The sequence below is a fragment of the Amblyomma maculatum genome, chromosome 7 (genome assembly GCF_055883805.1).
Source record: "Amblyomma maculatum isolate TAMU_Amacu chromosome 7, ASM5588380v1, whole genome shotgun sequence".
NCBI classification, from domain to species: Eukaryota; Metazoa; Arthropoda; class Arachnida; order Ixodida; family Ixodidae; genus Amblyomma; species Amblyomma maculatum.
In genome coordinates, this window is record NC_139350.1 from 34,272,439 (window position 1) to 34,288,816 (window position 16,378).

The window sequence follows — 16,378 nt, forward strand, 5'->3', positions numbered from 1 at the left end:
AAGAGAAAGCTTGGGATTATCCGGTACCGTTCCGGTCTCCCAGTAAGAATTAATGATGTCGAGTTTTTGCCGATAAAATTCTCTTGCGACACAGCGCTTCAGAAGTGCTCATCACGGACAGGGGAACGGCAATAAAGGCAACGTAGACGCAAGCGATCCTGGAATACAGTCATACAAGCCATCGACGAAGTACTGCTTCCCATCCTAAAAAAAGTGACTTACGGAGCGTCTCAACAAAACGATTGCGGACATGATTGCAATGTACGTCGACGCCGAACACAATACATGGGACGCCATTCTACCTTACGTCATCATCGCTTAAACACCGCCGCCCGAGAGATAACCAAGTTGACCCCGTTCAGCCTTGCGTACGGCAGGGAGCCCATGACGACGCTCGTCGCAATTCTGCGGCAAATAACCAACGAGGAGAACCAACGTGCAAAGGAAGCCCGAAGACTCGCCCGAATTCGCATGAAAGATTAGCAACGAACCGACGTATGACGTTACAACTAACGACGACGCGATGCTGAGTACAAGCCGAGAGATCAAGCCTGGGTTTGGACGCCTATTCGCCGCCGCGGACTGAGCGAAAGGGTTTTACGCCGATACTTCGGCCCATACAAGGTGCTTCGCCGACTAAGGCAACTGAACTGCGAGGTCGTTCCCGACGGCGCGACAGCATCTAGCGGCGCCGAGCGCACCCAGAATTTGTGCATGTTGTACGCCTTAATCCATATTACGTGCGCTAAAGGCTATTCGTGTTTGCTTCGCAATGTTTATGTTAATTCCTGCCTGTTTATTTTGAAACATCGAGGCGGTGTTTTTTTTTAAACGGGGAGTAATACCGCGAACCATTCAAAACTTTATTTCTTCTTTTTTCTATATCCGCCGGCATACGGCCTTATCACTTCGATTCCAGCGCACGCATGTATTATGAATCTTTGTTTTGTTCATTTGTTTTGTCGCGAGAAGTAGCCTTATCATTGTATTTATCGCGAAAGATGCGCCGAGATATAACTCGATGATTCCAACCGTTCGCGTGCGTTTCTACAATGCTCCAGGGAAAGCTATTTCCCATTTCTAGTTTCATCTTGAGGTTCCATCGCAGTCTTTAAAACGAGCGCTGACGCGAGAAAAGGGGATTCGTAGATCGATGATCGCCAACCACATTTGTTACTATTGCCGCCGCCGATACTTAGTTCTTTTCCGGGCGCAAGTCCACCCAAATAAAGAATTTGTTCCAGTGAATTTCAAACCTCCTCCTATGTCGCCAACGGCATTGTTACCACTACGTGAAAATATGGCCACGTCATCTGCAAGGCTGGCGTCCTCCTTGGCCCCGCGAAACTTCGTACCGCTGCTGAGTTTCCTAAAACTTACACGCTGAAAGAACTACGTAGCGTCGATGGCTTATTCTCATATTTCCGGCGCCCTGCGTCAATCATCGCCCCTCTAACTACACTAATCGATACTAGCGCCGCTGTCTTATCGCAGACACTGGCATGCGGAAAAGCCTCCACCACTCTATGCCTCCTTCTAATGTCATCCCCCCATTCTAAGCGATTTTGACCCCTCCGCCCCGACCGAAATCCACATTGACACCGGTGGATTCGGTCTGAGTGCTGTACTCGCCCAGCGGAAACTGGACTGCGACGAATACGTGGTGGCATAAGCGAGTCGCGCACTGAGGCCGAGTCCAACTATTCAGCGACCAAAAAATAACGCTTGACCATCATCTGGGCGTTTGGACAATTTCGGCCCTACGTATGTGGTCACCCGTTTTACATCGTGACCGACCACTAAGCCCTATGCTGGCTATTATCTTTGAAGAACCCGTCTTGCCGCCTTGCTCATTGGGCACTCAGCCTGCAGGACTGCAACGTTAATGTCGTTTACTGCTCTGGCCGGAAGTATTCTGATGCTGACGCCCTTTCCCGTTCTCTTATTGAGAGTGAGCCGATTAGACTACTTGTCGCCGCCTTCGATTCTTCAATCCTTCACATCTCTAAGCTTTCTGAACAACCATAAGATCATTGGATTGCTTATCACATCGCTTCTCTATCTAGTTCCCGCCATTCCGCTTCTCGGGTGGCGCTGCGGTCGCCGAGATGTGTGGACGTGATCCAATCGGCTCCGTCATCTTCATATGATTCCGCAGTGATTTCTGTCGATTTTCACCGAAGTTCTTGCACCAGCAGTTTCGTGAAGTGGCAGGGAATTCGTGGATACCTGATTTTGAGGTGGGTCTTCATTTTTCAAAAATCTACAAGTACGTTTCTACCACGTGAACGCCGCCGCCGAACTAAGCCTAGGCGTGCACGCCAGACGCTAGCGCTAGCCAGAAACGCGCTAGCTCGGCGAGACGCCAGCCGCCCTTCGCGCTGGGTGCAACACGAAGAGAATGGCAACCGATGAAATGGATAGCTCTGCGGAGGATTTACCACAAGCGTCGACTACAGAAGACGACACGGGTTGGAAAGTGGTGACCAGCCGGAGAACGAAGAAGGAACGCGCCCAACCTACTGCGCAACTTTCACAGCAAGCACAACATGCAAGCGACGGGCAGGTGAGCTCTTCTCGCAAGCCTCCTAACATTAAGAACCGGGTGATAAGAGCCTCACGCATGCCACCCCTGCCGCAAGACAACATCAAGATAGTGCTTCGCCCAAAGGGCGGCTTGAACTTGCAAAAGATCGGACCTACCTTAGTGAGCAAAGCCATAATGGCAGCAGTTAATCTTGATCCACAGCAGACCACGGAGGACATAATATGTCCCAATATTACGCAGAACATCATGGTGGCGAGCACGCCCTTTCGAGAAAATGCAGACAAGTATGCGCAAATAAGGGCTATCCGAATAGCCGAAAAAGAGTACGCAGTCAGCGCTTACGAAACTGACCCAAGCGACACCTGCAAAGGGGTAATCAGACACATCGATAGTGCCGACGATCACAGGACGATTGAAAGAAACATTGTGAATGACCGCAACCCCTTGGCACTAGCGGCGAAAAGAATCAAGGACTCAGGATCAGTGATCATTGTGTTCGATGGTCTTCGCGTCCCAAACTTCGTTAGGTATGGACCCACACTGGTACCCTGCTACTTATATCGCAGACAAGTAGACATATGCTACGTATGCGGCAAACTCGGACATCGTGCGGACGTTTGCCCCGAGCCAAACTCAACTGAATGTAGGGGTTGCGGACTTCCTAACCCCACCTCATCCCATGTGTGCGATCCAAAATGCAAGCTGTGCGGGGGCTTGCATGTGACGGCGGACAAGGTGTGTAGGAAACGCTATCTCATTCCATACGTAGTACGCGCACGACGACAACGAGCGCGACTGGAGCAACAAGAGGAAGTACAGCTAGTTGAAGAAGACAAGCAGCACGCGGCACGAAGCCGATCTAGGTCCAAGATGCCAACACGCAGCCGCTCCCGCTCTCAATCGAAGAGCCGCACACATGCGAGGACAAACGGAAGTAGTTCTCAGGTGCGCTTCGGTGGAAAAGACAACGGAGGCACGTGGGCGGACAAGGTCAGAGACGCTATCACGCCTCCAAAGAAAAGTGAGTCCCGCAATCCTGATAAAGAGCGAATAGCTATGTTAGAACAGGAACTAAGAGAGCTAAAAGCCGCTTATACTAAGCTAATGCTCGAATTAACTGCAATGGGTAAAGCGAACAGTCGTAAACAAACGCTCACACCTGAGCCATCAACCGCTGTCGAAATTCCCCAACTCGTTGAGACGAAGAGACATGAAGAACAAATCGAAGAGTGCCCGCCTTCTAAAAGCGCGCTTTAACGCAACCGCGAACCACGAAGGACGTTATGGACGCCATGAGCGAGAATATGAGGCTAATGCACGAGAGCATGGTGCGAATGAACGAGAAAATGGACATATTTAGCTCACGAGTACAGAAAATGGAAATGTATCTAAACAATACGGTAGTACCGGCAATGGCAAGGATGAGTTCACAACACATCGGTGCGCAAGGCCCACCTCGCGATGGGCTCACTGCAAGCGAAGGAGGTTACAACGGCCAACATGACAGTGCCGAATAAGACACGCAGTCTCTGCGTCTGGCAATGGAACTGCAGGGGGATCGCCTCAAAAAGGCGGTCCTCCTGCAGATGGTCAAATCAGAAACCGAGAAACCACACGTCATCATGCTACAAGAAACACTCACAACCGAACTGGCCATTACGGGATATACGGCCGAAGCCCACAGAAAAGAGCAGGGCAGAGGCGTCGCTTTACTGATTGGAAAGAAGATCCCGTACATTCGGCATGAGATCCGCCACACAGCCTGCTATCTAGAACACCTCACAATTGAGATCATACCGAACGACCACGTAGGGAACAAGCAAAGCATCTTCCTCACAAATCTGTACAGCAGCCCTAAGGATACGAGGCAAGGGTTTAGAGGCATTCTGGCCAAGATTGCGCACATCGCCAAAGACAGTCCGTTGATTATAGGTGGAGATTTTAACGCCCCACACCAGGCTTGGGGTTACGCGTATCCCCCTAGCAAGGGAAATCGTCGTCTCACGACAGCCTCCGATCTCGACTTCACGCTGATCACAGACCCGGAGACCCCAACCAGATGTGGCACTTCCACATGTCGAGACACCACACCGGACCTTACTTTTGTCCGGGGCCTACAAAAATGTGCCTGGCACAACTTAGGAATAGACCTCGGGAGTGACCACTATATTCTCCGAATTGATGCAGAGATACCGGGAAAGAGGCAAAGGGAATACAAACTTATCGATTGGGACAAATTTCGTGCAATACGGGCGCAGCCATCCAACTCATCAGGAGCAACCACAAAGCACACGATAACGAGCTGGACCGAGCAACTCAAAGCAGACATCGCAGCCTCGGAACGGACAATTACAACGAACGTTAAGGTAGAGAGGATGGACAGTCGGCTAGCGAATCTTCTCGAAGCCAAACATTTCATTCTAGCCAGGTGGAAGGGTCAACGTCTTAACAGAAGACTACGAAGGAAACTTGCCGAACTCAACAAGACAATTGAACAATACTGCATGGTTCTCTCCCGACAACAATGGGATGAAGTCTGTAACTCCCTCAATGGGCAAATACACAGAGGAAGTGGGTGGGGACTAATAAAACACCTCCTCGACGAACACGGAGCAAAGTCCAAAACTATGCAACGGATCAGGCTAAGTAAATTAGTACATCGCGAGAAGCAAATCAGTACCGCCGAAGCCCTTCTGGATGACCTTGCCAAACGATACTTACCGCCATTCTCAAAGCCATATCTGACCACAATCTCGGAACACGCTTCTACCACTACGTCAAGGCGTTTCTGCAGGATCGAACGGCCACTATCCGGATAGGCGAACACGTCTCGGAGAGCTTTAATCTGGGCGATAGGGGAACACCGCAAGGCTCAGTGCTTTCACCATTCTTATTTAACTTGGCGATGACAAAGCTTTCTCGCGCATTGGGTGAAATTGCTGATGTGGAGCACACCATATACGCAGACGATGTTACCATCTGGAGCACCGGTGGCAGCGATGCCGAATTAGAAGCGCGCATGCAAGAAGCCATCACGGTTACCGAGGTCCATCTTGCCCCAATGGGACTTCGCTGCTCTTCTAGAAAATCCGAGCTACTCATCTACCACCCCCCAAGACCAGGCCGCCCGTCCAACGACTGGCGCCGACACCACACACCATGCATAGAGTTACACGACAGGGATGGAAATCGCATACCCACGGTCGATAAAATACGAATTCTAGGACTAATCATCCAAAGCAACGGGTCCAACTGGGCGATGCTTGACAGCATCACGATCAAGATTGCAAACGCGATCCGGATGTTTCGGCGCATTGTGAATAGGCACAGGGGACTGAGCGAGGACAACGCTATTCAAATGGTCCATGCTTTTGTACTCTGTCACATCACATACGTGGCTGCAATCCTCAACTGGAAAAAGGAACATCAGAGAAGGCTTGAAGTACACATACGCCGAGCTTTCAAGACAGCGTTGGGGCTCCCCGATAAGGCCTCCACTGAACTACTCTTACAGCTAGGAGTGCACAATACCCTTGCCGAAATCATCGAGGCACAGCACATGGCACAGATTGCACGCCTACCAAGCACCAAAGCCGGCAGAGAGATTCTCGTTAAGCTCGGCCTGAACACCATAGTAGAAAAGGACAACGTCCTGCAGTTACCTAACGTCGTGCGAGAAGCAATCAAAGTGTCCCCCTTCCCAAGAAACGTTCACCCGATCCACAATCAAGGAAGAAGGCTCGCCCGAGCCAAAGCCCACGCTGCGGACGCGGCACAGTTCCGCCACCAGACAGCATTTGTGGATGCAGCGTACATACCGGGAAAGCATGCCTACTTGGTAGCAGTAGTCGACGGACACGGGCGTACGCACAACTCACTCACACTTTACACCAAGAAGCCAGAGGTAGCTGAACAAGCAGCGATAGCACTAGCTCTAAAAGACTCGGACTTCACAACTATATACAGCGACTCTAGAGCAGCCACTCGAGCTTTCGCCAAGGGCGGGATAGACAAGACGACGCTACGGATCTTAGGCGGAAGTAACATCACCGATCACTCTATCGTATGGTTCCCGGCACACATGGGCAGCTTAGGGGGCGGCCTGCGGAATCTTAATGAGATCGCACACGAGGCGGCGCGAGGACTCATCGACCGCGTCCCTCCGGTTTCCCCTGCTACTCCACATATCGAGTACAGAGATCAATTGTTCACATACAACGAGCTCACTAAGCACTTTTATCTAGGCAGACGAGCATTTCCCCTCCCGGATAAGAAATTAACCCGCAGCCAATCAGTCACGTTACGCTTGCTCCAAACGAACTCATACCCCAACCCCTGGCGCATGAAGCACATCGCCCCAGACTACGACGGACAACATGTGTGTGAACGGTGCAGTGACCGTGTAGCCTTAAATCCTATGCTGTGTGGTTGTGCATCGAGCGACGCCTACGCCAAGAACAAGGAACGTTGGGACAAAGTTTTAAAAAGTGCTTCACTACATGATCAGCTTCGGGTTGTCCAGGAGGCCCGCGCGGCGGCGGAGGGCTTCGGGCTCTCTGTTCCGACGTGGGAGCTGCCCTCTACACCTGGCGCCTAGCCGAGTGTCCTCCAGGACCCCTACTGTGGGAAATAAAGTTTTGCCAAACCAAACCATTCCGCTTCTCGAGTTCTGCAACGGCAAGCTAATCGTTCTGCCATTCGGAATGTCCTGCTCTACCGTGGCAACTACCTGATTGAAGGGCGGAAATAGCTCCTCGTTATTCATCGGCACATGCGCTCAGAAATATGTGCCAATTTTTACGACAACCCTAAGTGGGCCCATATATATTGAAAACATACGCCTGGTTGCATCTTTGGTATTACTGGAGAGGCATGCAGCACTTTGTGCGCCCCTACGTACGTTCTTTCTCAGCCTGCCAGGGCTGGAAGGCACCACTTCGCCTTACGACACCGACTCTGCAACCTCTCTCGAGCCTTTCTCGCCCATTTGACTGCGTTAGGATTTATCTTACGGTCCCCTTCCGACGACTCCGGCGAGGCATCGTTATGTCACCGCAGCCATGGACTCTTTCAGTCGGCATTTAGCATCCGCCTCAGCTGGTTATGTTGCGACCCTCCGTCACCTCATCTTTCGCATAGGGCACCTTTAGAGCTGCTGAGTGACCGCGGCTGTGTCTTCCTTTCTGATGTCGTCGAAGTAGTTTTAAGGAGTGCAGCGTATTCATTATAGAGATTCGCTTTACCCCCCTCAGACGAACGGATTAGTTGAACGCTTTAATCGTACCCTGTCTGATACGCTTGCTATGTATGTAGACCACCACCATTCTAATTGGGACAACATTCTTCAATTTGTGACCTACCCGTACAATACCGCTGCTAAAAGCTACCCCAGGGTTCTCCCCCTTCTTTTTTCTCTACGGATGGAATGTCCCTACCTGCCCTATAGACACGATTCTCCCCTACCACCTGGACTTGTCAGAATTGACGCCACTTTCCCAGGCTGTTAGGTATGCCGAAGAATGGCGCCACTTGTGACCTGCATCGACGACAGAGGCACAAGTCAGCCGTGAAAGCTCCATTACAGCTCCTTCCTACCCAAGAGACTGCCTAGTATGGCTCCCAGTCACATCTTCCACGCTCCGCCTGTCCATGAAATGTTTTTCCCGGTATAGTGGTCCCAACGACATCCTTCAGCAGGCTTCCCCCGCCAATTACCTCATCGAACGAGTCGCCTCCTTATCGGATATGTGTCGCCGTGACCGGGAAATCTTGCGCGTCGACCGTTTGAAGGTTTATTATGGCCCCAACGTTAACTGTTCGCTTTGAGCTGCCGGGATGCTTCATCCTTCCCCGTAGGGTGATTGAAGTAATGCCCACTAGCACGAACCTCGGGCAAGGCTTTGGAGAAGACGAAGCGGAGCTTTGTTCCTAGTCGAGAGACTTGGCTTTTGGGCTGTTGCTCTATCTCTCTCGACGTCTTTAGGTCGTTGCATGTAACATTACCTCTCCGGTGCATTGTCGCGTGAAATTGGAACTGCATAGATTCCTAACAACAGAACAAAAAAGTAAACACCACATGCCAGGTGGTCTCTCAAACAAGCATCCCTCACAAGGACGACTCTTTCATGTTTGAAGATTTCCTCATATGAAAACCTTCGTGCGATTACTTAGGCTGTGAGAGCCACTCTACTGAATGACGTCTCGAGAACCGATGCCATGGATACGATGAGCGGGATTGATGGGGTCCTTGGCGGCGCACTGTTCCACGTGAAAGTTTTAGTTCACGCTACGGTTTTTTGAGGCATAGTCAACATGTCACCTTGAACTTTTATTGGAGCCAGAGTAACGGTGTTGGCGGGAAGTTGTGGCAGCACTGAAGTTTACCGGACGAGCGACCACTGTGCATGAACTAGGCCTTCTCGACACCATATCCAGCTATCTTATACTTCTTTCCCGTTTCAATAAAAGTTTATCTGCTTTCGCGAAAACATATGCATTGGATTTACTCAAGACTACTGTCGCAATATTGAGGGGCGTTCACGCTCACATGAAGGCAGAGAACGTATCGGCTTCTTGCACGATGATTTTATGCTGTGTTTGTAAACGTAAGACAAACGCCATTTCGAATCACATTTGTGAGAACAGTTTCCACCCTTTTTCAAAACGAGATTAACTTGCATGCAAATTATTTACTGCGTTAAGTCGTTGTGTTCCTTTTGGATTCCATTCTATGATGACAGTCAAACTCAGTATTCAGATAGCTGAGACGGGCGCACTCGGTGTAATGCGAGGTATTTGTCAAATCTCCACTGGATACGCCCCTCGATTACCGCTGTTCTTTTGCCCAAGCTGTGAGACTACTAAATCTAAGTTCTCCTTCTTGAATGGAAAAGAGGACCGAACGAAGACGCTCCAAGGTCTTAAAGCAATGTCTTAATAGCATGCAAACAATCAGATATCGCTGTTTTAGCTCAAACCGTTTATTGAACGCCCTGTTGTAACCACCAATACGTATCCGGTCCGTACTTGAACAGGTGATTTTGCGCCCCCTCCTGATCATCACATTCATCCTTATCAGAGCTGTTGATATCAGTTACTTGCGATTAGTTACATATTTCAGGACGTTTTCTTTATTTTATCACCTGTAATCAGTCAAAAAGGCAAGAGGGCTGCAGCGTCCGTGACAAAAGCATTGCGCGAAAATGTTCGGCCCCACGACGGTGCACATGGCAATCTACGTGCTGCACTCCACGTCATTCTTGTTGTAGTCGGTGCCATATTTATGAATGCGCCTTGCATTAACTCGTGCCAGACCTGATGCATTGCAAAATAAAAATTTTTCTTCATTTTCAACCTTTCTTGGGGGCAATAGTGTTTTAAATATACTCGAAAATAAATATTTTAAATAGAGTATATTTTAGACAAAAACAATACCTCCATACTGGATATTCTGCACTGAACTAGAGGGAATGTTTTGGTCTCCTGGCTTCATCATAATAGTTAGGTGCTTTCAACTGCGCTCGGACGCTCTTGTGGGCAGTATTTTGAAAGCATCTGTTATCATGAAGGAAAATGTCCCAGAGTCGCTCCGGTCAACTACTCGCCTGATAATTGGTCCTGCCGTGCTATGCATTCTCACCAGAAGCTGCGTTTGATCTTCCGAAGAAAAATACTAGACACTATTTTTGCAGATTTGTAGTGGCCTTACCTGCAGCCAATTTTCACACAGCCAGCAACGAAGCGCACCGCATCTTAGAGCACGTAGAAACTGACATCAATCATAGCATAACTACATACGGGTGCGCAAGGTGTTACTGTGGCATGTACCACCGCCCTATTTTATCGCGCTTACAACGAGACAGCATGCAGATTAGCGGCTGATGTCTGCACGAGAAAATGTTATACAATCAGCAACGACTACTTTTAAAAGCAACGCCTGTATTACAACCTGCATAAACATTTCGAGCAAGCCGCTCCTCTCCAATAAACGACCCCGCCGCGTTGGCGCAGTTGTTAGGGAGGTAGACTTCTCCACCCAAGGATGGGAGATCGAATCGCGGCCTTGGCTCCCGCTTTTCAATGGAAGCGGAAAGCAATGCATCCGTCGAAATTTCCGTATCCGTCCACTACGGCGTCTCCTTGTAGACTGGGTCCCTTTGGAACGTTGAACTCCTAAAACAATACCTTGCAGGAAAGCAACTCATGTTTCGGAATAACGTGTCGTTGTCCTGACGCATTATCTGCTGAAGCACCTGCCTAGGTAATGAGTAAGAAGCAGCAATACTTTACGGAAGCGTGATCATAAAGAGAACATTTTGCTGGAAAATGCAAAGCTACTCTCGCCGTTAAAAGGTGAAGTTGTCGATTTCAAAGTTCTCCTCCCCCCCCCCCCAAAAAAAAAAAAAAAAATGTTTTTTTCACAAACTTCGTCGTTGCGAACTTTCGTGTGGTTTGAGACTGTAAACAAAATAATACAAACCTTGAATACATTTCCACTATACAGCCACTGGCGTTCTCTAGACTGCATTGTGTACTTTGTGTACTTTGTGTACTTTGTGTACCAGTGCGTTGGAAGCAGTAGCGAGGCCGGTTCTGCAGCAGCCAAGAGAATCGATGTTTCTACATATCTCTGGACCAATGGAAAGCGAGCTACGTACTACAGAGGGCAAACGTTCACAGGACGCGTAATCAGGAATCGAAGCCAGTAGCTCTGCCATCTGGTCTCCGCAGACCAGACTTAACGGTCTCAGAGCTTCGACATCAGCTAGCAAAATCAAGATGTGGCTAAAGAATGTGGCGCTTGTACGCCAGATTTGCTTCTTCTTGTGTCCTGGATGTAGTATTAAACATCGTGGAAATATAACAGCCGTTAGTAAAAACCTGCTCATTCAGGTTATGCTTAAGGCGCTATCCTCATCATATTTCGAAACTGCGGACCCTTTTGTGCACTTGAACCCTGTGGGTTGTGCTACCGACTACTTTTATTTCACCTTGCCTGTTATTTCTATTACCGTGTGTATTTGATGCAATTCCTTGGTGATAACGTAAATATTGATTACATCGATACTTTGTACTTTTATCAGAACAAATAAACAAACAAGCCGTCGAACATTCCCATCGATTTTTAAGAGCTTGCTCGCTTCATAATCACAGGAAAATGTAGGTGAAAATACCTTCGCTATACCCGCTCCCCGAAAGTCGTTAAAGCGATGTTTATCCATGTATAGCAAAATATTAAGCATTTGTTGCGCTATCCCCAGCATTGATAAATAGTATTTACCTGAACAATTTAGCATTTTCTAGTTAGCGATTGTAGAAAAACTAACATTGACTACATAAGACATATAAACCAAATGAGGCAAGTCAATAACAGTTTTAGGGAGGAAGAAAAATTGCATCGTATAATTATTCAAAAAGTCCCCGCAGGAGAGCGTGCTTGCAAAAAAGTTATACCTGAATACATTTTATTGTTTATACGGTTTTCAGTGAGGTGTGCCCAGCAAACTATCTATGTTATAGACGCAACTCTAAATGCGTAGATATGCTAATATTCATCTCTTTTTAAAGCCTCTCAGACGTAAATTTTTCTCCAGGTGCCGCAGGATTCCTTGTAGTTTCCTTTGCAGCACTGGTAAACCAAATGCATGTACTGAAAGAAGAGAAAATAGGCTTTCTGTGATGAATTTAAGCCATTATTTCTTAGACATGACCGAAAACGCGACACACACAAAAAACACCTCCAGATCTGGGCCGAAAGAAAAAAATTTATCCACGGAAAGCCCGGAAAACAGGGGCGACAACCGAAAACAGCCGATTGAAGAACCCCGCTGTTGTCAGTGCAGCCCCATCTTGAGCTGGCTGCTTCGCTGCATAAAACAACAAAAATAACCATCATCATTCTATTATTGGCAATATTATTGGTATTGTTATTAATATATATAAAGTACAATTCGCTACAAATGGGAAGCCAAATACAGAAAGCCAAATACACTGTAAATAAAGGCGCTGTTATGAGCTGTACTGCAGTTGTTACTCCGTAATCTTTAGTAAGGCGATAGTAAACGTAGGGCGTTGCAGGTCACAGTGCGAGCCGGACGCCATGCAGGCGGGGAGGCACTTCTAAAAAGCATGCTTCCAGTAGGAGACAGCTATAATTGAACATTGTACACAATCTTCGTCCGGTGCAGGTTAGCATTCAGAGAATATTGCTGTACACTTAACATTTGAATTCAGCATCTTTTGTCGTATCTACTTTCGCGGTTATGGGCACCAATAAGTAGTTTAGTTCTTTTTTGCACGTTACCGGGTATTCAGGTTAAGAAGTATACTACCAAGCAGTCTTAAAACGCAAGAATGCAAAAATGCATTGGTCTTTTGAGCAATGAATATACATTTGTGAGAACAGTCTCCACCCTTTTTCAAAACAAGTATAACTTACATGCAAATTATTTGCTGCGTTATGTCGCTGTGTCTCCTTTTGAACTGCACTCTTTGATGAGTGCCAAACTCGGTATTAAGAAAACTGAGACTATCCTGTTGAGGTATTTATCAATTCTTTGCTGGATACGCACTGCATTGCTTCTGTTCTGCTCATGCTGCTAGACGAAAATCTAAGTTCTATTTCTTTTTTTTTTGCAGGCAAGCATGACCGAAAGAAGATGCTGCAAGGTGTTAACGCGACGCCTGAACAGCATGCAAACCAGCAGATATCCTTGTTTTCGCTCAAAACTTTTGTCAACGCCGTTTCGCGATCACCGATAGTTATCTTGATTTTGCGCCCTCTCCTGATCATTACCGTCAGCTTGACCCGGCACAGGTGCAGGGCATATATCTCTTCCACATCCATCCAGCTAACCTCTTCCTGCGTCAACTGCTTTCATAAAATTGCGGTAGACTTCTATAACCTCATTCACTCACCTTACCTTTTGCCGCGAATGATAAGCTTACGTCCATTTAAATACAGTTTCTTACCGTTAGCGGCCAACTGTTTTCTTGCCTTCCCACTAGGTATTGCACAGCCCATGTCGATTTCTTTTTCTTTGTTTTGATTGTCAATAAATGCAGATTTTCTCCTGACCGCTTCCAGTCCCAACGTTACACCTATGATTTCCCCTTCCATAGCTCTCTACATTTCATCAAATTAGGTTGGATCTTTTTTGTTAGTCTCCATGTCACTGACCCATATGGAAGTACCGGTAAGATACAGCTCTTGTGTACTTTTCTCTTGAGCGGTAATTATAGCCTGCCATTCATGGCCTGTGGCTACTTGCCGTACGCACTATGCCTTATCTCATTCATCTAACTCGTTCTCTTTCGTGCTGTGGTCTTCGGCCATTGCAGACATATTCCTTTGCTGCTTCCAGTCACTCTATAGCTATTGAAACAGCCGTTAATTCCAGAGGCTACTGAGCATTGTTCTTAGGCATAACAATGTAACCACGACCTTATAACTACACGAATCTAACACCTCATTCTCCACTCCCATTGTCTCAGCTACATTCCAGACGTGGCGCATTCTGGTAAAGGTTGTGCGATGTTTTAAAGGCGTCGTTTTCCACTTGTTAGGAAAACGTACGTTAGAGTCACACTCACTGCTGCCGATAGGCTGGAATCTAACCATGGCCGGATTCGACCAGCTTGCAATGCACTACAACTGAAGAACTCCCTTTTGGGTGTGCACCCACATTTCCGCAAGCAGCCTGAAGCCCCGGGACACCTTCTGTCCACATGCCACAGCCCACTCCCAGTTTCCTATTAACCTTTCCGGTGTGGTTAGTAATCCTCGAGGAATCACATACTGACTGCTCCTATACTAATTGTAATTAAAAGGAAACGTAGCGCAAAGAAGACAAGGGCAAAAAAGAAGGAAACACACACGAGCGCTAGTCTAAGTGTTGCAGCAATAAAAGGAAACCAGTGGTTCTGCCGTACGTGCACCGTTTTTCACATGGCTTGCGGAATGTCGCCAATCGGTATGATGTAGGCACAGTAATGTCAGCCCCCACGAAATTATCAGGTGTGTGTGCCTTGGTAAGAAGAAAGGCAGATGCGTTAAAAAGTGAGCATCGCTGCTATGTTAACCATAAATCTAGGTTTGTACAGTGCAGAACGCAGGTAATTTACAAAATTCCTCTTTCTTGTGAAAAATACTACATAGAGCAGACTGGCCGTTGTTTGAATATCCGGCTCTTCGAACATAGAAATTCTTTAACCCCTATATCACAAGAGAATTTGCCTAAACATTGCACGAAGTGTAAATGCCGCCCCATTTTCGATAAAACTATCGTTGTTGGCACATCGCGCAATCAACGTACACTAGAAATTATAGAGGCATATCATATCATGAAAGGGGGGGATAAGTGTGTTAGCGAAGCTTCCATTAACTTAACAAAAGTAGAGATTACATACCTTGAATCAGTGTCCAAGTAGTTTTTTCACGTGTATTTTTTTTGTGTATCTTTGCAGACTTGCCTTTTTCCACATTTTTGTCAATTTTGTCAATTTCACCCCTTTATTACATGTATTTGATAATTTTTGTACCCTATATATTCTGTCAGCTTTTCTAATAAAAAATCAGTTGTGAGTAAGCGCTCGTGTGTGTTTCCTTCTTTTTTGTCCTTGTCTTCTTTGCGCTACGTTTCCTAAAATGCGAATGCACCAACTCGCCCAATTTAGCATTCTTGTGTAATTAAAAGGGATGGGAGTGTTCAGTTTATATTTCTTTGATACCTTTAGGGCCTGGTTTCAATCTTTAATACAGAATGGAGTTGTCGGCTCTTTCTAACGAAATTGTTTTTCCAAGATATAATTGCTTATGTTTTTGCTCCCCTATAAAATGTATTCTGGTGCGTTCAAATGACACTTCGACTTGAGTGTGGCCCTTTTTTCCACTACGAAACTTCGATTCATCAAAGCATTAAGCTTTATATTAATTTGTCACTGCAGATGGAAATGTAACCAGCAGAGTGTAATGAAATTAAGTGATGACCCTGTCAGGCAAAAAAAAAAATTTACAGGGGTGTAATTCAACTTAAGGCAATTAAGAAGCCCAAAAGCAGTGCTTGACCCCGTTTGCCATGATTTAGATTGATGGTTAAAAGTTGAAAGACGGCCAGTTAGTTTTGCAAAGTGATAAAATGTTTGGTTTGTTTGAGGTTTTGTTAAGGAAGGCCACAGTATCTCTCTCTCCTATTGCAGGACATCTACAGCTGCAATTAAAGTCAAGGAATGGAGGTTCATATTTCGTTGGTTCGAGTCACTATCGCAAACAAGCTTCAAAGTCGACTAGCACATGCATACTAACTGAGAAGTGAAATGGTATGACACCACCCTAAGAAGCTGTTCAGCGAGTGCTAACGTCATAATTTTGACACGAAATCGCGCCGTATTTTTGTTCGCTTGCTGACCACGTATTCTCCACATGCAACGCTTGAGCAAAGAGAGGTTTTCACCCTCAAATGCTCTCAACTTGCACTGACAGATGCTCAGGTCTCTCGCCTGGTGGCTGCGTGGTCAGGGCACTCGAACCCTGTCACTGACGACCCGAGTTTCATCTTGGCGTTACGGCAACATTTCGATGGACGCGAAACGCTATGCGCCCTCGTACAGTGCTACGCCAGTGACCGCTAAAGAATAGCTGATGGACGAAATTATCCGCCGCCGTCCAAGCGTACGTCACAGCTAGAGGCGCTTCAAGACGGTCAACCACATAAAATGATCTAAAAAATCCCAGGTTCCAGGGTTGTCTAATGGTCTCAATTAACCAGGAGGCCCCTATTATTAGCGCGGGACGTTTCGGAATGTTAAATCTTTGTAGCTTATGATAACATA

The 16,378-nt window shown here is 47.1% G+C and overlaps 1 protein-coding gene across 1 annotated transcript in view; it reads left to right on the forward strand.

The window, feature by feature from the left end:
- Nucleotides 1-1,961: 1,961 nt before the first annotated feature.
- Nucleotides 1,962-16,378, forward strand: part of LOC146182953 (uncharacterized) — a 35,593-nt gene continuing 21,176 nt past the window's right edge. The window contains exon 1 of the mRNA XM_084608307.1: nucleotides 1,962-3,493. Within this exon, the coding sequence (XP_084464433.1) occupies nucleotides 2,402-3,493 (1,092 nt within the window). The 5' untranslated portion in view covers nucleotides 1,962-2,401. The remainder of the gene's footprint in view (nucleotides 3,494-16,378) is intronic.